General features: G+C 25.9%; 1 protein-coding gene across 1 annotated transcript; it reads right to left on the bottom strand.

The window, feature by feature from the left end:
• On the bottom strand, positions 1-22869 carry LOC135924117 (zinc metalloproteinase nas-36-like). Its single transcript, XM_065459163.1, has 12 exons — positions 22743-22869; positions 17704-17836; positions 11169-11235; positions 10984-11082; positions 10645-10743; positions 10244-10373; positions 3798-3923; positions 3517-3638; positions 3235-3377; positions 3040-3185; positions 249-393; positions 1-106 (listed from the first exon to the last, which is right to left on the bottom strand). Exons 1-12 carry the CDS (start codon positions 22867-22869, stop codon positions 1-3), a joined length of 1443 nt encoding a protein of 480 aa, XP_065315235.1.
• Positions 22870-26199: the final 3330 nt, after the last annotated feature.

The following is a 26199-nucleotide window of genomic DNA, read 5'->3' as shown; positions in this document are numbered from 1 at the left end:
TTACATGTTATTAGTAGAGATAAAGCAATCATATTTTGTTGTTATATCACACAAATATGGATTGCAATCTCTATATTCAGTTTCGACGGGACGACAAGGACAATCCCTATAAATAATAATAAAAGTTGTTTAGAAATTTTAATAGATTATAGTTATTCACAATTTAAGATATTATTTTGATAGTTACAAATTAGAAACTATAAAAATTTAGTGTTCTATATGAACTAAAATTGATTAACAACCAAAACTTTTGATCATAGCATAAAAAGAGGCATTTTCTTATCCTTTTTTGTATTCCACATCCTCCACAGGGCTCACTACATGGACTCCAATTGCTCCAGGGTGTAAACATATTGTTTTCTCTCAGTTTTTCTTCATCGCAAGAATTTGGAACTAATTATTATTTTTAATTGAGTTGAACAATTTATAAAAATAAAAGGGTATATTTTAATAAATAATAAAAGCATTTTAAATGATTAGTGTTTAAAGTAACTAGTTACTTGTAATAGTCACATTTTATCAAAAAAATAACTAACTAGTTAATTTGAAAAACTAGTAACTGTAACTAATTTATTTTTGGAATGTAATTGGCAAAAATGACTAGTTACTTTTTAAAATATTTATATATATCTTGATAAATATATTCAAATAATTATTATATTTAAATGTTATAATAATTTATTTTAAATTCAATTTACTAATTTAAATTTTGTTTATGTCTGATTCTATATGTGCACCTTTTTTTATATTTAATATTGAATTGATACTTGATCAACTAATGTATCATACAGATACAGAATATAGATGAATTCTGACTCTGACTTGTCATTTGATGAGGATTGCATTCAAATGATTCAGAATGATGAAACAGAAATTGTACCATCTTCCTTTACAACTATTACCAAAAACAACGGACTTAATGTAAAAATACCTTGGTCAAGTTCGAAAAATATTTTGGATTACAAAGAAAAGGCTGGCAGAACAGACAATATTAGTGTTAAATGTCTCCCAGGCCTTCCAAAAAAAGCATATTTCAACATGTAAGTCATCCACAGCAATCCATAGAAGCGCATCTCTAAGTTTATTTTCACATAATTTGTGTTGTACACTAAGTTTTAGTTAGATATACATGTAACAAATTCATTTTTTGTTTAATATTATATAGAATTTTAATAAACGGACTTTTTATGAATAATTCATATAAATTAAATATTCTTATATGAAAAAGATTTATTTTTAGAGAACACATCCTAACCAATCCTTAAAAATAAAGGAAACTATAGATTATAAAATTCAAAATAAATTAAAACAAACAAAATTAACTTCCTGTGATGATGAAGATTTTATTGAACTAAAAAAATACCCTGAAACCTAATATGAAGAAAATAAGCAAGATCTTTTTAGAGGATGATAATTATAAGAAAGCTTATAAAATTGCCATGTCAAAATGCCAATGGAATTTACTAGAGTTGGTAAAGTGTGATATCGTATCAGTATTTAGATACACTTTTATAAAAATTATATGTATCGATATCTAGATACTATTTTAGTGTATCTGTTTTTAAATTGTTATATATGGAAATATATGAGGTGACGATTAGAAAAAGGACAGTTGAAAAGAAAATTTAAAACGCATTCATTCATTTTACTTAGATATTATTGTAGTTGTAAAAATATGGAATAAAAAGTATTTAGTAAATATTTTGCTATCCAAAATTCAAGATAAAATATAGATACTTTTTAAAATATAGTTTGATATACTTTTATTTAACGCTTTTTTTATCTTAAAATAAAAATATTTGAATGCAAAAGTCATTTTATCTTATAATTTAAATAAATATATAGTAGAGAATATTAAGACTAATATAATAAAAATATATATTATTAATGAAAATTATAAATATCCATTAAATATTATCTTTTTCCCATTTAAATCTATAGATATCAGTTCAAGATTGTGATGATTTTTTTTTATCATGCAAAGAAATATATAAATCCTTGCTTAGTCATGACGCCCATTAATTATTAAAAACAATACCATTGATGCACAAAATCATTTTAAGCAATTTATTTAGAATTTTTTAAAATAGTTTAATAGATATTCAGCAAACTTTTTATAAATAAATTATAAGTTTAATGTAGAATTTTTTTTAATAAATGCTTTAAATGAGAATTTGTTCGAAAGAACGATAAAATAAGGATATTGACATTTATTTATATGGTGTTTGAATTGAATGAGAACAAAATATAAAAATGTTTTTTTAAGTATTTTGTGTTCTCATAATAAGAATTTCTGTTCGAGAACAACAGCGAACCCTGTTTAAGTATGTTAAAAATTATATTTGTGTCTAGATACATTTTTAAAGTTGTATCCATATCTAGATACGTTTTTAGCCTATGTATCTGTATCTAGATTCATTTAAAAGAATCTTTTAATAACTTTGGAATTTAAAAAATAAATCTGGGCCATCATCTGAACTAATTAAAAAGAGATTAAATTCTCAACTACCAAATCCCGTATAACAAGATGGGGTAAAAAAATTTTGATAATGAGCATATAGAAAATTTTATAAAATCCAGTAATAACACATTTTATATGATTTTCCATTTTCAAATTACTTTTTATTAAATATAATGTTGTCATTAAATGAAACTCCCGCAGAACGTTTGATTAGTCTAGGGAAGTGTGCCTATGGGGAGAAATGAGCGGGTCTTTTACAAAATTTATTAAACCCAAATTTTTTATGTAAAAATATATAATATTTATTTCGGTGTAAATATATTCCTTTCTCTGGTATTTTTTTTTCAGTGTAATTATTTTATATTAAATAAAAAAAAAAGATGCGTTATATTACTCCTGAAATATAACTATAACTATACCAATAGTTACATTTAAAAAATTGTAATTGGTAGCTGTTACAAGTTAAAATAAAAAATTGTAACTAATAACTTTAATTAGTTACATTTCAAAAGTAACTTTAGCTAAAACTGATTAACAATAAATTCGGTTTCAATTATATAATTGATTATATATCTAACCTAAAGTCACGGTTGCCTCGAATCCAATTTTAAAAAGGGCTGATTGGTTTTGCAAAAAATTTGGAAATATATCTGATTGGAACGAAATTGCTAAATTTTCCCACTCTGAGTCTAATGTTATTATGTTGGGCATTGTGCCGCAAAATCTGCCAGATTTAATTATATAATAAAACGATTTTTATTGTAGAATATTACCTTAAACCAGTCATTGCTTGATCTTTTTTATATTTAATTTCTAGCCAATGTATGCATTGACCTGTAGTTGCCTTTAGAATGTCGAAATTGGTAGCGTTTATTTCAATTCGCAATTTCCCCATACTATTATTTGAGCATTTGGCCTTATGTAGGTTACAATTTTTTTTTAAATTTATAAATCATAAATTAATTATAAATGTTCCTTAGATAAGATCATAGCAAAGATGTATAAATACGAGATTTTTTTCTTAAGTATATAAACGTGATTTTTTTTACACCTACTTTAAATATCCAATTACAATTATCCCCTTGATAATTTTTATCAGGCCAACCTGGTGAATGGATAGATATTGGATTTGCCTTTTCGTTTATCTCCTGGATACTGATTTCGCTAGAACAAATTTCTTGATTTTATGCAAATATTTAATAGTTTTATTACCAATATAAAAAGAATTTGACCTCAAGACCGACTAGTATATTTTTGAGTAAGTAAAATTTAGAAGCATGATAGAGATAAAGGATGTGAAAAATACAGCTCTCATAGAAAAGAATTAAAAACAAACCTGTATCTTCATGGCTATCCTGACATTTTTGTCCTCCGTAAACAGAAGGACAGATACACGTATCACAATCTGAGGGATTTGGGTAACCAAAATTATTACAATAGGAAATTATTTCTTTGCATGAATCTGAGTAGGGATACGATTATATTACATATAATATATTGTATTAAACTTATCATTAAAAAATAAACATATACACGGGTTTCTTATTCAAAAAGGAAAATTTTAAATTAAAAAAATAAAGTTTGAAATCAAAATTGGTAAACTAATCAAAAAAAAGAAAAAGTTCAATTAAAAAGGAAAAGATTCGATAAAACATGAAAATTCCGGTTAAGAAAAGTTTGAAGCAAAAAATAAAAATATTCATTCAAAAAAAGTAAAAGTTCAATCAAAAAAGGAAAAACTCCATATAGTCGTCACCACTGCAGGAATACGTTTTTTTGGATAAATTGGTTTATCCATAAGCCAGCTATCATCTCTCAAAAAATTGTGTCTCAATAACGAATAAAAATTAGGTTTTTTTCTATCAAATAACATTAAAACGAAGAAAAAACAGTATCAAAACCTCATAACTGACATTTTCTTTAAAAAAAATTGTAAATTTTTTAACAAAACCTCGTACGTAACTGATCAACAAAAACTGATGAGTTACTTGGGGATCGCATATGTGTATATATTTTCTTAAAACATTCCAATTGAAAAAGTATTGTAATTAAAAGTTAAAATTCAATAATAAGTATAATTTTTATAATTATAATAACACTTAAAATAGTTTTTTGACTCTCCCGAACAATTTCAAAAATGCTATTTACTAGGTATTGCAGTGATGAACGTCGATATGTTTATATTCGATCATATTTTAAGGTACAGTCCCATTTAAAAAAGTAAAAGGATAATGATTCTCTTTCGTAGCTTATAGGTTTTCATTATAGATTATATTTCATAAATTTTTTATTTTATTTTTACATTATATTGTTTCATTTTAGTTGTTTTTAATGATTAATAAATTAAGACAATTGTCATCACTCTACAATTACAATATATAGTATACATGTTTAAATTATAAATTGAAAAGTTCAATATATTGAATGCAAATTGTCATTTCTCTTTGATTTACATCATTAAATAATTTTATGACCAAAAATAAAATTGAACAATAAAATGAAAAAGTTTTCCACATCTTTGAATGGGGTGTAATGCTAACAAATTAGGAGTAGCGTGTTGTTTTTTTTATATTAAACGCTTGTTGTTTAAATTGAAGTAATATGTTTTTTTAAAAAAAACACTTGAAAAAAAAATAATTAAAAATATACCATTGCCTTTTAATATCCAAAAAAACTTTTATCAATTTAATCGAATACATTAAAAATATATTATTTAAAGAAAAATAAACGTAAAAAACACAAAAGCTATAATTTGGGTACACTAATTCCTTTTATAAAATTTCTTCATAAACAACTTATGGACTTTTCTTTTTATAATTCAACTTTTTCCTAAAATAATTAACTTATTTTTTTCTTTGACCTTTTTACATTATTTTTGTTTTTCATTTGAAATTATTTTAGATGCTTTGTTTCATTGAATGATTATTTTTTTTGCATTTTTGATGTCTTTTCATTTTTTAATTTAACATTTTTCATTTAAATTTTTTCCTTTTTATTCAAATTTTTCCAATTTTTTTGGAACCCCCCCCCCTCCGCCCATTTAATATAATCTGGCAAATAACCTCACAAAGAAAACCCTCAGAATAAAAGATTAAATATACTTAAACACTAAAATATGTACGTATGGAAATTTTTTGAGTTTAAATAAGCATCTGCTTAAAATAGATAGGGAATAAATTCTGAAGTGACACATAGGGTTCGTCTATATGAATTTACTACTATGGTTAAATTTTTATTTATAAATATAAAATATAAATGTATTTATGCGAAAATAATTTGATTTTGAGTCGGAGTTCTCCTAATAATCTAGGGCTGCAAATCTTATTTAATGAAACTAGGGATGAATTAAGAATTAATGTGGCATATTATGGCTATTTGATATGCTATATCTCTGTTGATAAAAATTATATTTTTCTAGAAAATATGTTGATATTATAATTTATGGCTACTTTGCTTGTTGTATACATAAATAAACTAGGCATGGGGTAATCCCCTGATGTAGGCTAGTTTGCCTATCTATATCCGATGATAAGGATTAGTTAAATTAATATTGGGAAATTTTTCTTTTGCTTAATTTCACCTAAATTAGGCATAAACTAAAAAGAACCTGATGGGTGAAATTATATAAGATGGATGGAATTAAATTAAAAATTATTAGGGGAGCGTGGGTAAAACGATTGGTAATTTGTATTTTTACTAGTGAAAAAATAATTATAACTAGTTATATTTGAAAAATTGCAACTACTAACTGTAACTAGTTATATTTTTTTTAGAATGCAAATACTAAATGTAACTAATTACTTTTTAAAATATTATATATATTATTAAAAATATATTAAAATAATTGATTTTATTTTTAATATATATCATAATAAATTAATTTTAAATTAAAATATCTGATTCTGTATGCGGGACTTTTTTATATAATAAATATTGATAAATGAATCAGACAAATACAGAATCATAGTCATACCTTGAATTTTGAAAGGGGATATCACTATTATGTGGTTTTTTGCATAAATTTTACTGGTAGGTCTAGGTTATATTTTTATAAAAATAATTTTGGCTTTCCACTTTTTTAAAAATTTTGAATTAAAGTCGTTATTTTAAAAAAATTATTAACTTTTACTTATTTTTATTGCAATTCTTGGGGGTGATAGTATTTAAGATGTAATTCTTATTAGCTTAAAATGTTATTTACGATAACAGACGAATTTTCGAAGAGGGGATTTCCCCTTGTCCCTCCATGGGTACGCTATGTACGGAATTTAATATAAATTCTGATTTCGACTATTCATTTAATGAGGATAATATTCAAATGATTCAGAAAAATAGAAATTGTACCATCCCTGATTTTTAAAAAGGGCATGATTAAGATTTTAGCCAAAATAATAGCTTGAAGATTTTGTTCATAGATAGAAGAAAGGTTTGGAGATCTATTTGTCAAATCTCGAATCTTACATAATATTATTTTGGCTCGACCCAAATCGTTCCGTTTAACAACCCTACTCCTATGTCTTTCAAAAAAAATATATTTTAGCATCTAAGTCATCCACAGCCAAGCTATGGGAACATATCTCTGTAAAATTATTTTCACATAATATGTCTTAAATAATTGTATACTAAATTTTAGTTAGATGAACATGTAACAAGATTTTTGTTTAGCTAAATATTAAATAGAATTATCAATTAAATTAAACTAACTTAATAATTAAATTACTTTGACAACCTTCTCAGGGAAAGATGATGTTCTCGTCATACATTACTTAGTAGCAGAGTTGTTAAAAGATACTTTTTAAATGGATCTAGATACAGATACATCGTTTAAAAATTTATCTATAGATACAGCTTCTAAAAAGTTATCTTGATACAGATACAATTTAAAATGTATCTAGGTACAGATACATTTTTTATTATACTCTTAGATAAGGTTTGAATAAACCTAAATTAGGATTCTATTGTGAAAATTCATGAAATGATCTAAAAAATTTATTAACTCGATATCACATTTATCAAAATGTAACTAAAATAATGATTTTTAAATATAATATATGATTAATATAAATTATTATTATATATCATTAATAAAATAATATAATATATGATTAAATGATTATAAATAATTATTAGATTTCAGTAACAAAATATTTTCAAAATTTTGGTCATTAAGACATCCTCGTTTATCTGTAAAGACATTTTTAGTTATATTAAAAAGTTTTTCAACAGGGAAGCTGGAACATTTTTATATCAGGATATTGTTTAAAAATACTAAAATCTCGGCATTCATTTTTAAAAAAACTATTTAAAATTTGTTGACTATAAGAATTTAAATCATTAACAATCACATCTCCTGCTGTGGGATACTGAAAAAAATCGGATATTAAATTATTGGTTTTTTTCACAGGTTTATGATTCTGATATTCCAAAATCCTGAGCAGTAGTATAAAGATCTGATATTGATATTGGTGCAACTGTTTCTTCATCTTCCAGATCATCAATGGATTCACTAATATTTTCAATTGGCTTGAAAACTCTATCATAAATAAGTAATATTATATTTATGTTTATATTTATAATAAAATAAACCTAAAAGACTTAATAAAGTTTTTGGCATTATTAGTAATGGTCTTTGAGATTTTATTTTGTATGCAATAATCCTTTGCTATATCTTGTAAATTTTTTGCTATTTTATCATATGTATGACTACCAGTCATTCTTTTACAAGCCAACGCTACATTTTTTCTTTCCAAACTTGTTGGATCTATATAGTGCGCAGTGACTCCTATGTATGAACTAAAAATTAACATTTCTTAAAACTGCTCAAATAATTTGTTCGTAATTAAATTATTATACAAATTTAAATGTTAGCTATACCGGCGATAGGCACTCCAACAATCTGCTGTTGTACATATTAGCGATGGTTCTTTCTATTAGACTTTTAATGATTTCTTTCTTTTCATTCTCCCATCTTTGGGAGATTTTAGCAACCACTGTCTGTTGGCAAATTATATTTTTTTGTGGAGCTAATGTTTTGATCATTTTTATAAATGAAGGATTTTCAACAATTGAAAATGGCTGAATGCTATCTATAATAAAATCAGTTATTAAATCATCTAGAGTGGTTTGGGTTAAAGTCTGAGGTCTCTTGGAGAAAAAAATCAATGGACGATGAGCCTGGTCCAATATTTTCTTTAAAAGATTTTTTCTCCTTCCCCTTTTTTTAGGGTTAAGAGTGTTTGATGTTTTCTCTTAATTTAAAATTGTAAACATTTATTTAGTATCTATACCCTTAAATGTTTAATGTTGCAAGTTGAAGTAATTAAACTGAAATTTGCATATTTTTTGGTAGACATGGCAAACATTTTACTTACAGAGATTAGTTATCTTTATTTTGAGATATTATTTTAAAATATGGTCTATAAATTGGCCATGGAAGAATGTCGTCATTTTCGTCATCAATATTAATCTTAAAAATTAATATAATAGAATAAAATAAAATAAAATAAAATAAAATAAAATAAAATAAAATAAAATAAAATAAAATAAAATAAAATAAAATAAAATAAAATAAAATAAAATAAAATAAAATAAAATAAAATAAAATAAAATAAAATAAAATAAAATAAAATAAAATAAAATAAAATAAAATAAAATAAAATAAAATAAAATAAAATAAATAAAATAAAATAAAATAAAATAAAATAAAATAAAATAAAATAAAATAAAATAAAATACCAATTCCATTGCAATTATAAATTCCTTGAGATGGATTGTAATATCAGAATTTGCTTGTTATTGATAACTCGGACATAATATTTAATTAATATTTATATATTCTTTTTTATATATAAGTTTTAAAATTTTACATATATATATAATTTTTTAATATACATATTAATATTAAGTTATATGCTCATATGAAATAAAATAAATTTTACATTCTATTTATAATATAAAAAAGCGTTAAATAGAAATATATCAAAAGTATCTAAAAACAGATACAGATACCTCTATCTAGATACAGATACTTTAATCAAAGCAGATACCACATTTTTATATCTAGATACTTTAACAACTCTGCTAAGTAGCAATATTAGATGCCAACAAAATCTTTTGTATAATTATATTTGTAAGAAAGCATATACCATTCAAAATGGGCCATCATCTTAACTAATTAAAAAGAAATTCAATTATTACTTCTTATTATTAAATATAATGTTGTCCTTACGCCAAGTGCTCCCGTAGAACGTTTTCTTACTCTAGGGAGACTTATTTTTGGAAGAGAAATAAGCACTTCCTTCAGACAGAAATTTTTAAATGCAAATAAAAATTTACAAAGCCCTAATTTTTATAGAAATAATCAGCGTATATATATATTATTATTCCCATCGTGATATATATTATACAAATCGTTATTGCATGATTTCCAGTAAGATATAAACTTCAGATAAATTATAATTTTAATGTACATATATACAAATTTAAATGCTAAATATATTTTGCTAAAAGCAAAATAAACTAGAGGATGATTTTCATAATTTAGGGGTAAAAATCGGTTTCTAGGCAAAATATGTCAAACCAAGGAATATTTTCAAAAGATAAATATAGGTAAGAAATTAGATTTAAAAATATATCTTCACCAAATTTAGGGTCTTTTCAAGGATTATGACTTTACCCCGGTCTCTCCTAATACATTTTTCGAAGCCCGGAATTAATTTAATAAATAAATTGTAATTCTTGTAATGATTTTGATATTAATATGTTTATACTATTTATATTTACCGTTGCAATAAAATTTATTGAGAGCCATGAGATCGTAAAAACTTGGTTCTATCGATGAACCTATAGTGGCTTGATAGTTTAAATCCTTGGTAATAAAAGTCGGGCCTTCAACTCTACTAGATTTGAATTCCTAAAGTTATTGTTTTTAGTGGTTTATAAATATATCGAATTATATTATATAATATTAACTAAGGTTCACATTATAAGAAAACTTTAAAATTGATTTTGGTTTAAAACATTTTTCTATTGAGTTTTTTTTAAGTATAGAAGACACCAATGTGCTGAATGCTTTGTATTTAATTATAAGAATGAGAACAAAGGGATATCATTATATCTCTAAGTTATTAAATTAAATTTCATACTTTTATATTTTAATAATAAATATTGAATATACTCCTTACATCAGGATAGAAATGCATTACAGATCCATACTCATAAGAAATATTAAAATCGTCGGCATTTATCGTCTCAGAGATTTCAGACCCATATATCGGATCTATCTATATATACAATACAAAATAAATAGAAAAAATAATTTATAAATTGAATTTTTTATGCATGGATTCCTGAAAATATTTCAACTTTTTTTAAAAATATTATTCCCGAATCCATTTGAGTAAATATAATTTATCAAATGATATCTTTTTTCTAATAAAGCCATTTATAATTGGACTTTTAGCTGGGTTAAATGATAAACCATTTTATTTGGAGTAAATTAAATATATATAATATTTATTAACTTTGTTTAGATCGATGATTATATAATCTTTCCTGTCCTCCCTATCCACTTCGTAAATAAATCCCAACGTTCTTCCGATTAACATTGTTATGGTACGAATCTAAGAATTATAATAGTTATTTTTTTTTAAATCGTTTATAAGAAAAAGAAAAAGTAAAGTTAGGAATATGTAATTTAAATAAATACGTTCAGACATCCAGGGTTAATATTTATAGTTTGACCACCACCTTGCCTTCCCAATTCAGCGGTACACCTAATAAATTAAAATTTTATAAAAATTGATTTTTAAATAAGATTTAGAGGTATAACAAGAATTTTGGTAAGGAGGGGAAAATACTATTGGGTGGATATTTTCTTCCTATATTGAAGGTTTTAGTCAGAGTTGTTAAAGTAACGCGCTACTTGTAGCGCGCTAACTTTTTTGTTATCTATAGCTAATAGCGGCTACTTTTTTGTAATTATCTAATTTTTTAGGGCTAAATTTTTTTGAAAGTAGTTAAGTAGCCGCTACTTCGCTACTTTTAAAAAATATAATGAAGGTAAGTATAAACATGAAAATTTAAATATAATATCATAATTAATTATAATTTTTATGATTTATTATTTAATTTTGAAATTGAAATATTATTTCAATTTGTAATTTATATTTTCATTTGTATTATAAACCTTAATCACGTGTTAATAATTTAAAATGTCATCGCCTATGGATATCCAAATCGTTGAAAGTGATTCAGACAATGATATTAATGAATTGGAAGATACCAGGGAAGAAAATGTTCTTAATAGCTTTAATATAAATTTCCCATTCACTAGATTTGAAAATTTTTTTAAATAAATATATAACCAAAACTGGTTTTAAATTTATTTGTTTAAAATGTAAAAAAAAAATATTTCCTCAAATCAATCCAATAGCTATAACCTCAAGAAACACCTAAAGGTAAATTGTCATTTATACATTCTAATAATATTTATTAAGACTGTTAATGAGTTTTAAGGAAATGTAGAAACATCTAAATAATTTTGGTATAGGCGACTCTACATCCAAAAAGACTAATTCAATTCAATTCAAACCAAATTAATTAATAATGTAAATGACAATATTTCTCAGAAATTGGCTGATAAAGTTATTGTTGATTTTATAATTTATACAGTTCAACCAATGTCCTTAGTTGATAATCCATCATTTACCATGATGATTAAAACTATCCCCTGGTACAACAATTTTATGCCGCCAGACACTAATGAATAAAATAGCAGATAACTTTAAAATGATGAAAGATGTTCTAATAGTAGAGTTATCAGAGATATCACATATATGTACCACGGGAGATAGTTGAACACATAACAGAAGGTAAAAACTTATTTATATTTATAAATTGATCTGATTAAATATTTTTGAGCTTATTTGGGAATCACAGGCCATTGGCTAGACCCTAGAACTTTAAAAAGAAGATCTGTGGCATTAGCTCTCAAAATGATAATAGGATGCCAGACATACGATGTACTTGCAAATAAAATTATTGATAATCTATCTTATATTAAAAATATGTATATAAGATTAAATACGCCCTTACCCTCAAGTGCTAGTGTCGAGAGATTATTTAATAAGGCAAAACTTATACTTTCTGATCGTCGCTCTAGACTTGGGGATGATAATATTGAAATGATTTTATTGTTAAAATGCAACGAATTACCATAAATATTTATTTTTATTACTTAAATTTTTTTATAATCAAAACTAACTATATTTTAATATTTATAAATGTTGATTTTTATATATTTACTATACAATAACTTTATAAGGAAAAAATAAAAAATTTGTTTGTAAATTTTTTTTAATAAAAAGTAGCTTAAAAAGTAGCTAATAGAGAGCTACTTTTTTGACAAATAGCGATAGCGGTAGCGTGCTACTTTTAAAAGTAGCGTTTAACAACTCTGGTTTTAGTCCCGTTTACTGGTCAGGTTCCCTTTTTTTTAAACTAAAATATTCAATTATTGTCATTATATAAAAAAATTATTAATTTATCCTCCTTTTTTCAATGCCTAAAAATAATAATAACAAAAACTTGCAAATTTGCCAGGGGAACGTATTCACGTCTCCTTTGACTTCTCCTATGATAAGAAAACATAGTTAGATTATTTAGTTACTTTATTATATTTATAATTCCATTAATATTATTTGTAAAATTATTTATAAAAACAATGTTATTTTTGTTATCGGGTTCAGTGGTTCAATAGGCATCGTCCCTATTGCCTATGAGAAAGCTTAATATAAAAGAAGAACCAAAATATATACTATTCGTTTTTATATTTCAAGTAGAATAAGGTAGGCTATTATTAGTTAGGATAGGTGGCTATTAAATTATATACATAGCAATTTTTTTTAAAGCTCATATTAATTTGATACAAAAAATATTCTATGAATTTTTAAACATAAAATTTTATTATATCCACTCATTAATATTCGATAATAAGTATAGTAGTGTTGTTAAACGGCTCGTTTTGAGCCGATTTTTAAAAACGACTTACTCAAAATTTTAGCCAGAAAAATAATGCCTAAACCCTTAGATTTCGATAATACATGTATAGACCTTTGTTCCTTCAATGAGCAAAATCTTCAGGCTTGCGTAATATTTTTCTGGATGAAGTATTGAGTTAGCCGTTTTTAAAAATCGGCTCAAAACGAGCCATTTAACAACACTAAAGTATAGGGGTCAGGCACTTCTACACCCGTTAAGTCAATGATGATAACCCTCCTCTAAAAAAACTTTGCTCTTCCACCCCACCCCTCCAAATATTTTTTACTGCCATACCCCACTTTAAGAACAAATGACAAAAAGAAAGAAGATCTAAATATATAAAAAACAGTAAATTTAAAATTAGCAGAGAAAAAGGAAATCCAAATTAAGCTGCAAACCATTGTTCTAAAAAAGGAGCCCTAGTTCGGGTTCAATAAAAAATCGAACCAGGTTTGGATTCAGGTTTCGAAGTCAAAGAAAAATAAGAACTTATAAAATTTAATTATTTAATTATAGTAAACAGAAACATCAGTTTTTTAAAAATATATTTTATTTTATTATATTTTTACCATAAAAATAAGTTCAAAGTGTTCAGGTTCAGGATTTTTTCAGTGATGATCTTTGTCATACTCTCACCATGGGGAGTTGCGGAGTTAATTAATTATCTATACACTTTGATATTATTTATTTAATATAATTTAACCCAATAAAGCTTATTTTGTCTCTTTATACAACTACATACTCATTTCACAAATTAGCAATGGGGCATATTATCATTCAAATTTTCAAAAAATTTTTTCAATATATTAGGCTGCGTCCAAATTCATAAAAATATAAAAAAATAAATTTTGAAGAAAAAATAACATAAGCTATTTTTAATGTAAAAATAAAATGTTTGTCCAATTTCATTTTCCGGTATTTATAAAAATTTATTCAAAATTTATTTATTTGTGAAATTTATAAAAAAAAAATAGTAGGTACAATTTTTAATGCTGTTAATTTTTATAAATTTACTAACCCAAACGATTATAGCCTTTTATATTAATATATTTTTTAATGTCAAAATATAATTTTATGGAAAACATAAGAGTGTACAGGAACCTCTGGTGCAAAAATGAGTTAAAATTCAGAGATTCTGTAGAAAATAGGAAAATTTGGGAGGAAATAATAGGAAAAACATAACTTGAATTATGATCTAATGAAAAAGAAATTTTTAGCTGTAAAGGCTAAATTTAATAGATTATATTCTTTCACCCAACAAAATCTGGTAAAAATAAAAATTATATTATAATTTAATTTAAAAGGTATATATTAAACAATATATATGGTTAAAAGAAAATATTGATGATATTACCAAATATATTTTATTAGGCTGCATCATACTTTAATGAAATTGCTAACCCACTTAATGATATAAATATTAGGCAAAAAATGTCTATTGATTCTTTTCATGATACTATAATATATATACATGATATTACTATTAATTGAAATTTATTATTGAATAATAGCTAGATCAAGATAATCCCAACAAAGAAAATGAAAACCCTAGAGTTATTAATAAAAATATTTCTATTCCTACTTTTAAAAGATATTATATTATTTCTATTACAATTTTATTACATAACTCAAATATAATAATTTATATATATTTTATGGAAAAATTATCTTTCAAAATAAAAGTTACAGCCCCCCCCCCCAGCCAAAAAATGCAGATGCCGGATTTTAAAAATATTAATGTTTATATTAATTTATATTTGTTAATATTTATTCCTATCTCATGTTAAATTACATTTATTTATCACATTCATCTATTAAGTTATTTTATCAATTAATTTCGATCAAGTTTTCATTGGCGTAATATTTACCTATTATTTCAAATTTTTAGTGGCGTAATATTTATCTACCATTTTCATACTTCTACTCAAATAATAATTTTTCTGAAACTCCTTGTCCAACAGGGAGAAGAAGTTGCAAGCTTTTCCATCTAACGAGCGTCTTCGCCATCAAGCAGTAATAGCTTTTATGGAGTTATAAGAGCCGATTATTTGCTATTACTGAAATATCACAATGGCCTGAAAGAAATATTACCTCAGAAGCAAGAAAATTATTGGATTCAATGCTTAAATTTTTTTCCTCGTTAGAATGTATTATTTAATTATACAACTATATGTAATAATTTTCAAAAACATGGCATTGATTTGATTAAGAATATGAAAATAGCGGAGAGTATTTTATTATAACTCAAGGAATAGGGCTAATGATGAAGAATTTCAATTTTATGTTATTGTTGAGTCAAAAGGAGAGCTATACGTGTTTAATTTGTCTCCCTCGACTTGCAGCAAGGCAAGCTCATCGTCAAAACATTAGTATAAGATCAGTAGAAAAGTATTATAAAACTATAATCCAAATAAATGAATGGTTTTTAATTCATCATGCAGCACTTACCAATCTGCAGATATTACTTCCACTAGTGCTATTAATAGACTGTGTCGAGTCGACTTAGTCGAAAACTGAGCCAAGTTTTGGGTCAAAAATATCGACCCAAATTGACTTGAGTTATGAACAACTCGGGTCATGAACTCAAGTCGACTCGAGTTATGAATTCGGGTCAGGAACTCAAGTCGACTCAAGTTATGAACTTGAGTCGTCAAATTGAGTCGACTAGAGGATAAATATTTCAGATTTATTATTATTAATTAAGATATTTGTTCTGTTTTTTACATTTTTTTACTTTAGACTTCTAACTTGAGTCGTGAATAAGAATTATATAATTGATTCGACTAGAGGACGAATAGTTCTATGAAATTGAGTCGACTTCCACAAAAGCCTTCCCAATCTTTTTCAGATGTTGGTAGAAAAAAATTATTTGTTTGATGCCTTATTAGCTGAATAACTATGTTTAAAAGATTAACTAAGATATAGTCCCAAAAAATGCTATGGATGCTTTGTATAATTTCAAACACATTTTAGATTATATTCCGAATATATTAAAATGATTATATATATATATATATATTAGCAACTCTTCCCATTAGTAAACTAATGAGAGAACATTCTCTTTTTTAAGAAGAATAACCTGCAAAAATACCATTTGCAGGGCACGGGCCGGATTTTTTTAAATAAAATTTTCAGGGACGGCCCGGATATTTTAAAATAAATTATATTTATTTTTGATTTTTATAGCTAATTTCAAATATTTGGTTTTAAAATATATAGCCGGGCCCACATAATTTTTTTAAAAAAAATGCAGGCCGCGCCCAGGTGTTTTTTTTTTAAATTTCGGGCCCGGCCCGGGTATATTTAAAAATTCAAATACGGTCGGGAACCGGAACTGCAGTTCTCTGAAAAGCACACCTAAAAGAAGTACAACTTCTAAAAGTGGATTGAATGGTTTTGATTTTTTAAATATTTATAGGCATTTGATGCCAAGCAAGGATGAGTAATTGAAAAATTATCTCAATCCCAACGAAGATTGGATTTTACATTGTAAATATAATACAAAATAAAATTATTCCTAAGAAACTTTTTGTGTATTGATATTTATATTTCCAACATTTAAATTTTTTATACTTTATATATATTTTAAAGGTTCAAAAAATTCAAATTTCTATTTTGGGTCATTTAAGTGATTCATATGATGGTATTTTTTAATTCACATTTATTTATAAGTTTTTTATGTGCCGGTTTATATATATAATTTTTTTATAATTCATATAATTTAAAATTGTGTATCAGAAATAGTTATTAGTCCTAATAAATTTATGCTTGATACTTTTAAATAACAATAATATTTCTCAAAAAAATTTATTACCCCCCCCCCCCCCCCAGACCAAATTCCTGCGTACGCGCCTGAAAAGTTATTATTGGTTTTCCAACTGTTTTAAACATTGATACAATTATTTACAATATAGATGTATTTATTAAATATATAAATAAAATTATGATATAACCATTTTCAAATAATAGGTTTATACAAAGTTTAATAACTGAAAGGTAATATAAAATAATAAATACAATTAAATATTTCTTTAAATAATTAATAATTGAATCATATCTAGCATTTTGAATATTTTAATTTTTTTAAAACTTAAATGTGTCCAAAGTGATTTTTTTAAATTTGATTTTTAAATTTAAGGATTTTTTCAAAATATTTTGGACGCAGCCTTAGATAAATAAATAAAAGAAATTTAAAATTTCACCTTGTTTTATTTGCGACGGAATCGAATAATATATAATCGATATCTTCGGGCTTCATCACATTTTTAAAGCTTATACAACTCTTTTTTGACCAATTGTCAAGTGCCTCCTCTATTAATTGGGTAGCATTGGTTACTTTAATCAAAAAATAATTTAAAAAATGGATAAATTTCCATACTATGTTATATAAATTTTGTTTTAAATTTGTTGGTGATAACATGTCTCGAGGCCCCCTTATTAGGATTTAAATGTTCTAGACTTAATATTTTGTGTTAAAATTAAAATCACATTAATTAGACCTAGTTGATAAAATAGTGAAATATCATTATAAGAAGGAAAAAATAACCACTTAAGTATTTTGTAGTATAATACTAGAAAAACGCATTGAAAAGGCAGTCAATATTTTAGAATAAGGATCCGTTTTCAAAGTAGCATGTATAATATTTATTTAAATATTCTACTATTTTATAAATTTTGAATTAGCTCGAAATTAATAAGTTTTTCTTTATTTTAATAAAAGTTATTTAAATCCTAAAAGGGAATTACAAGTGTTTCTTCGAGAACACACATGGCATTCTTTTTTTCTTTTTTTTAGATTTATAATTATTAATATAATTTTTTTTTAGTAGATGTTTCATAATTAAATTAACATTATATTTATGATATTTTTTTATATACTTGAGATTTATATAATATATTTTTTTTCATTTCATAATATTATTTATTACTAAAAATTTTATCAATTTTGTCAAATTTCGAAAATTTTTGCATTATAACATGATAATTTTAATTTATAATATTATATTATATTTTAAAGAATTTTAATGTTAACCTTTTAAATAGGTAAATTATACAATTCTAGCTGATCCTTTTTTCATTTTTATAATTCTGAATAACGTCTAAAAGGAAAGTGATTCTTAGATTAAATAAATATACGGTGTGTTATCTATTTATTTTATGTAAAAATCTCTAATATTAAAAAAAGGGGATAACTGCTTTTCTGAATGGTTTTATTAATTCAGAATTAAGGAAGCCTAAAGCCATTACGTTTGTTGATTTGAGTTGAATAGGAGTAAATAATTGAAGGAGATTCCCATTTTCTATCGTCATCTAAACCTCGAAATATTGATCTCTTATGTTTAATCGATTTGGTACCTACCTAGTTCAAGCGATAAATAAAAAATATATAAAACCAACAGTCATGATAACATAACTGTGTCAATTTATAGTCCAGTCATTTTCAATTAAAACTTAGCAATTCACATTAGTGATTAAGGCCCCCGCACCCTTATTTTTTTTTAAATAATTTCGGTTCGGGCTGGATCGTGCCTAATATTTTTTAAAAAAATTTCGGACCGGAGCTTAAATTTTTAAATATGATATACAATAAATTGATATATTTTAATTCTTGTAAGAAACAAAATGTTAATATTTTTTATTTGTAGAATATTTTTTTTACAACAAAAAAAATTAAATGTTTCTCTATTTAAATAAATTCTGGCAGGGGGTTGACAATTAATTTTTATTTTGGGTATAGCTTTTGGGATAAAAATAAAACTTTGTTCGTGATCGAATCGGTCCATGCTTGAAAAATTAGGCACACAGCAAATCACTATTTCACATCTCTTTTTAATAAAAAACATTATAAAGAACAAATGCCTGCAGGATCGGTCAGGGAACCCTGAAGAGTATATTCAAAAAATCCAGATCCAACTTAAGAATAAAGAAAAATGTAAAACCCGGCTGGGCCTAATTATTATTTTTATAACCTGGGTCTGGTCTATTTCATTAAAAAAAGAAATCATAGAAAGTAACAAGTTTAAAAATATTATAATGAATCGTTTAACATTTCATTTTACTGCTCGTATTTGCAATTTCTCTTTGAAACAATTCACAAAATACAGCCAAAATTATTTAATTGCATTTTAAATCAATGATGGGAAATGAATCAAAATTTGAAAAAATTATGCCGAACTTGAAAATCGAAAATTTTTGACCTCGACATGACATCTTCATTTAAATGTTGCCACTCTAACAAGAGAGAAGTAAGACAAAAATTATTCTACTGCTTGCTCCACAAAAGAGTAATAAAATGATCATAATTTTTTTTTACTTGAATCAGATATACAATTTCTAGCAGAATAAAGAATATTTGATTACTCTTCATATTTGATAATAGCAATTAGGATATTTTAGTTTTCCAAAATGGTAATATTTGATATTAAAATTAAATTTTATAAATGATTTGGTAAAACCTAGAATTTTATTTAAGATTAAAAATTATAGTTTTTTTTTATATCAACAAAGAATTTGACCCTTCAATTAACAAAGTCATTATTCCATATTTATTTATTTATTTTACAAATTTGGCGCTTATAAAATAATAATAAAAAATTGGATTGTTTACACATTAAATCCTACTTTCCTATGCAACTATAAAGGCCTATTTTTATATATTTATTTAAAGCCTCACAATTACAACCTATTTATTATGATGGATAATTAAAGTATAATGAACTTAATCCACCTATCGGGTTTACATAGCTCTTCAAAGCTCGGTGGTTGTAAATTATTTAGAAAAACCAACTTTAAATTTAGCCAGGCCCAAAAATAATTTTTTTTAAAAAAAAAACCTCCCTAGGCCGATTAAAAAAAAATAAACCTAAATAATTATATCTTATTATCTGTTGGAAAATCATATAAAGGATCGTTTAATATTCATTTACAGCTTCCTTTCGAAATAATTTGCAAAAATTATTCAAAATAAATAAAATTTAAAAATTCTTGGAAGAAAAAAATTTCCAGAAAAAAAATTTAGCCCAGATTTGAAATTTTTTAAAGTTTAAAAATAAGTCTACTAAATCAATAAAATGGTTTAATATTTGTTATTTAATGTATCTAAAACAACTACCTGGAAATTATTTTATTTCTTAAATATGAGAAAATTTCAGCTAAGCAATTTAACAATCCAGTATTAAGTCATGCTGTAATAGAGGAGTATAGAATCTGCACATGTCAATTTTTTTAAATAATGGGAGCATATTTAAAAAATTAAATTTCAATTTGAATATTTAATAATAAATTGCTGGATTTTATATAACCTGAACTAAATATAGATGAATTTAATTATTACTATTAGGCTGCAAATATATTTTTAATAAGTGCTACGCTGTAATAACTGATCAAGTTTTAAAAAAATTTTGTATAAGATAAACTTTTCTTTATTCTTCTTATTGGTCTTGGTTGAAATTAAAGATAAAATTAATATTATATTTTTCTTCTCCAAACCTTTCGTATTAATATTATGAATAGGTCTATACATTTCGCACTTAATGTCGCACTCCCATATATTCATATCACGTTCCCTACCTTCTGATTAGAAGCGTCACATATTACTTGATATAGAATATTAATTCACCCCCCCCCCTACTCCCCAAACCTTTCGAATTAATATTATGAAGAGGCCTATATATTTTGCACGTTTTTAATGTCCCATATATCCATATTCCTTACTCCCATCCTTCTCTTTATAAGCATTACATATTACTTGACATAGGTAACTTATTATAATTTCATCTTCATATGGATTATTGATACACTTTATTCCCCTAATCTCATGAGCGAATACTAAGAAAAGGACAGATTTATTCATTTCACTCTTATTGCCCTATAAACCTATGTTCCCTGTTCCCCACCTTTACATTATTCTGTACTTAAAAAAACAATTAACAATTTTGAAATTCGTCAAAATTGGTTGTATCTATTTCTACTCTCAACTTATCCATATCCGCGACGTCTAACTATTTTATTCATAAGTAAAGTGCGCCCAAAATGACAGTTTAATTGGTATTCACTCTTCCTCCCCACCCTCACCCTCCTTCCACAAGTACAACAGTATGTCTAAGAACAGTTTAATTGGTATCTACTACGCTCTCTAACGAGTTCACAACTTGTCCAAAGCCAAAAACTGATATAAATTCGTTAGAATAACCGTTATATATATATTTTTTTTAATTTACAAACCCCCTTAATTATATTTGTTTTCTTGTTTTTTAATAATACTTTTTATACTTCATGCATTATTAATTTTTTCCAATATTTGTCTTATTTTACTTCTTTTTTTTTAAAAAAAAAGAAACTAAATCATATGTTTTTGTTTATCTTATTTGTCACCCTTAGCTATATTTTTCTCCTTTCTAAAATTTTAATTATTTCCTCCTTTATTCCATTACCATTGTTAATATCTTTTTGTTTTTTCCCCATCCGAAGTTGTATCATAGTAAACGCTTGTTGCCACGTGTGTTTAAAAGTATTTTCACTTAATTTAAATGACGCATTTAGGAAACATTCTGAAAATTCCCCTTCCCTTCTCTTCCAGATCATCTTATTAAATCCCCTCACTAGCGTGACCCCAGTCATGATGGTAGTTCTTCAAGTAATTTATTTCTTATACATAAGCCCTCAGTTCTATCTAGGTCCCTATAGCAGCCCGAGAATCGATTTCAAAGTTACTCACGTGTCTTATAGATAATTTGAATTTAGATTTCTCTTCAACACCCTTATGGTTAGATCTGATTAGTTTTTAATTTCAAGTTCTAGTTAAACCCAAAAATAAAATAAATAATTTATCAGCCTCAATTAAGAAGAAAGTGTCCAATTTTGATAATACCATTATTGATGAATTTACTCCATCTAACTCTTTAAATCCTGATTCTTTTCGCAGCAAATTGATCTCAAAAGTTAGCCTTGGAGATATTAGCGTTGCCGCCAATTTAGACTTTTGATATTATTTCTCCTATCAACCTATTATTTTTCAACAACTTCTCAAAAAACATTCATTGGCATCCCCTTCTAACATTCACCCTCCTATTCCCTTTACCTGTGAAGTAGTTCTTAAGCACTTGAAGTCCTTAAAAGGGACGACAGGGGGTTTATAGACGGGTTCAGATTAGGTTTTTTTGCTGATTTAATCCAATGCTTTGATAATGGTTTTAATTACTAAAATTATTAATCGAACTTTGTAATAATAATATCCTCATACGCGAAGTTCCCCTTTGTATACGCCCTATTCTTTTTGGTGCACATCTTGTTTTTTTAACCAAACTTGATGGTGGTATTAGACCCATAGCCATTGGGTCATTTTTTCCTCGATCAGTGTCCAAAGTCATAGTAAACAGGATCCGTTCTAAAGAACAGTTCCCTACTATTTCCCTCACAGTTATGTTTTGGAGTTAAAGGTAGGTGCGAAGTCTCACATGTAGCCTGTTTTTTACAAACATTGAGGCGGATAAGATTCTCTGCAGTTAGACTTCAGAAATGTTTTCAACAGCAATCATAGGAGTTCGTTTTTACCCTCTTTTCCACAACATTTTCTAAAATATTGGAATTTCCTTAATTCCTGCTATGGATTTCCCTTGTTTCAAATTCGGGAAATTTTTCATATCATATGAAGGGGATTCAACAAGGCGATCCTCTAGGTCCCTTGATTTTTCTATAGGTATTCAGGATTTGATCAAAAATTTAAAGCCTGATTTCAAATTAGACCTAAATTTAGATATCTCGAGGATGACTCTTTTGGCAGATCTTTACCTAATGTTAAGTCGGTCATTGAGTACGTTGAAATGGAAGGTTCGAAAATTGGTTTTTCCTTAAATAGAAAAAAATGCGAGATATCTTCCTTTAACAATAAGAATATTACCCACCCCGACTTTAAAATCATTCCGCACGAGTAACTGTCTTTTAGATTCTCCTATCGGTTTTAAAACTTCCTTTTGTCAAAATTTTTTCGACAATTTGATTCAATCTCTTTTTAATTCGCTAAGGAATTTATCTTCCCAAGCATCAGTTTTTTTCCTTAACACCAAAAAATATTTTTTCTTACCTCAATTCTTGCACATCTTTAAATCTTCCCCGGCTTTTCAATATATTTCCCTCCTTAAGTCATTTGAATTTAAACATCATCGAATCCCTTTTAATCCTAAAGTTTTCTGATTTTAATTAGTCATTTGCCTCTTTGTCTGCTTACCAAGGTGGACTTATTTCACCCACCCCACTCCCCTCCCAATTTAATGGCAATTGCTTGTATTCCTTCTTCGCGGATATCTTTTAACGACTCTATTTCCTCACTTATCGAGTTAAACGATCCACTTTTAGCTTCGACCAAACAATCTAGGCTTACTGGTCCGATAACCCTGTTTCCAGCCATTTAAAGAACTTCCTAGTTCCTATATTTCAATGTGCATTTGAAAATCCTTGTTTGTGTCCTGATCTAACTATTCAACTACTCAGAAACGCAAAAAGAAATCCTAACAGCCATGAATGGCTAGACGCGATCCTGTGTAGGAAAAAATAAATGGTTGATCGCCAAATCTTAGATTTTGGCCAGTTTCCAAAATAATTTGGAGCTGTTAGGTCTTTAAATGAGAATGGTAAGCATCCCGATGACATGCCTTTAACATTTTGGCTCGGCTAAAGACTGGTTATCTCATTTCCCGCTAATAGAAATTCTGACCTCTTGAAATTTCAAGAAATTAAAAAATGCAATAAATATAGGTCCCTCTTAAATTCTGTTATTTTTATTCCTCTAATCGTTAATGTTTTGGGGAACTTCGGTTTCTAATCCATTAAAAAATTTTAATCAATTAGTTAAGAAAATTTTAATAAGAAGTGGAGATAAAACGAGTCCCTTTTCCTCAAACAAAAAACTCATTGAAATCTTAAGAGGGAATTAGAAGTGTTTCTTCCTTATCCCTCTTAGTTCCTTTACACATGGCAAAATCTGCAATTAACTTTATATTTTTTTTTATGTAAAACTTTTGAACAATGTTTAGTATTATATTATGTTTTATGATTTATATGATGAAGATAAAAAGATTTTTTTAATATTCTTATTATTAAAAACAAATTATATTTTTAAAATAATTATATTTATAAGTTATAAAATTATAAAGAAAATATCATTAAAAACTTTTATAAACTTCGATCAGCTACTACATCGCATCATATCCCGTCATACTAATTGCAGATTTAGTCTATCTGACATAACGACGGTTAGATTATGTTTTTTCTCTTATTATATTAGTAAATAAAATATGGGCTAAGACCTATTGCCTGCTTTAAGGTTAGTAGGGCCTGGCGAAGGCAAAAAAAATTCGGTTGGGCCGGAGCAAAATATTTTTAGGAGATGGGCCTTTCATAAAATTTTTTAAGCTAGAATACACATTTTTGCCTTTTTTTCTTCATAAAAAAGAATATGGGCTGAACCAAGGAACTCTTTTTAAAAAATTACTATATACCGGTTTGGCCAAGCCATTTTAGTTTCCAAGAGGGAAGTTAATATTAGGTGGTATTATACTCCCTTTTCCAAATTTGTTAAAGGAGTAATTTTAATTGGTGTATTTTCTTCTTTTGGTATAGTATATTTCTATTCAGAAGCATTTTTATGCATCATGCCTTTTTTGTCTATTGCCTTTGTATCTAATCTATGCTATTTTGACCGTGTCTCTTAATTCGGGAAGTTTTTATCCTAATTTTTATAAATAAATTTTGTTAACAAATAATAATATTTCATTAAATGGTACAAATTAGATATATTATTTTATTATGAATTTAGAAAAATATTATTCAGAAATAATTCATTTTATTTAACTTATTCTTGCTTTATATCTTAATTTTTTTTAATATTTTTTTTGCTAATTCTTAGTTGAGTGATATTATTTTTAAATAGTAATGATCTTCTTAAAAAAAATAAACCTAAGAACAAATTGAACACTCTGGTTCAATAAATTATACTTCAATATACAAATGATATATTATATCAAACGAAAAAGAATCCACACATTTATAAATCTATCATCATTGAGTAGGTAGAAGGGTGGGGAGGGAGGAATTAGCCCTCATCCATTAACAAATTTTTTAGTGGGAAAAGTGGGCCCGAATACCAAGGTAATATGGGAGCATCCCCCCAGAAATTACCCGTTTGGGAAGAGATTAATGCCTATTAAGTGGCCAATGTTGTTACATAATGAATCTTAAATTTTATTTATCCGCAACACTTAAATGATTAAGAGTTGACCCATAATAGTCATCTGATCGTTTTCGATTTTATCCTTAAAGTTTTATAGCAATGGACAACTTAAAAAAATGATAATTGGTGAGAATATAACTTTTTTACAAACGAAAATGAAGTCTTTAAATGAGTATACTCTAAAGATTTCTAACTACTAGGAAAAATAAATTATTCATGTTCGTAAACCTCAAAAAAGTTATATTTCATTATAATATACCTTTAAAATAAAGGCCCTTAAATTTGATATTTATATTTTCAATTATTTCACAATGGAATTTCATTAATATGCAGGGTTTCTAAAATTCCCATAATGGGTTGGCGACTTTCATACACGTTTAAAAAATGTAAAATCTTCCTCGACTAATCTGGCGAATTCTTAAAAGAAAATATTGCATAAATCTCATAAATTATTTTTATGCTGCTATCGGGA

This window comes from Gordionus sp. m RMFG-2023, chromosome 2, assembly GCF_954871325.1.
Source record: "Gordionus sp. m RMFG-2023 chromosome 2, tfGorSpeb1-WG-v2, whole genome shotgun sequence".
NCBI classification, from domain to species: domain Eukaryota; kingdom Metazoa; phylum Nematomorpha; class Gordioida; order Chordodea; family Parachordodidae; genus Gordionus; species Gordionus sp. m RMFG-2023.
Note: the sequence above shows the minus strand (reverse complement) of the source record. Positions and strands in the feature narration are given on the sequence as shown.

What these genes read in the sequence shown, in the direction of transcription:
- LOC135924117 (XM_065459163.1), bottom strand. Translation starts at nt 22,869, where the DNA reads ATGACTTTGGACACTGATCGAGGAAAAAATGACCCAATGGCTATGGGT. An exon ending in ATTGTAATTGGATATTTAAA is followed by an intron (nt 3,378 to 3,516) that starts GTAGGTGTAAAA and finishes AACCTACATAAG; the next exon opens with GCCAAATGCTCAAATAATAG. An exon ending in CAAGCAATGACTGGTTTAAG is followed by an intron (nt 3,186 to 3,234) that starts GTAATATTCTAC and finishes TAAATCTGGCAG; the next exon opens with ATTTTGCGGCACAATGCCCA.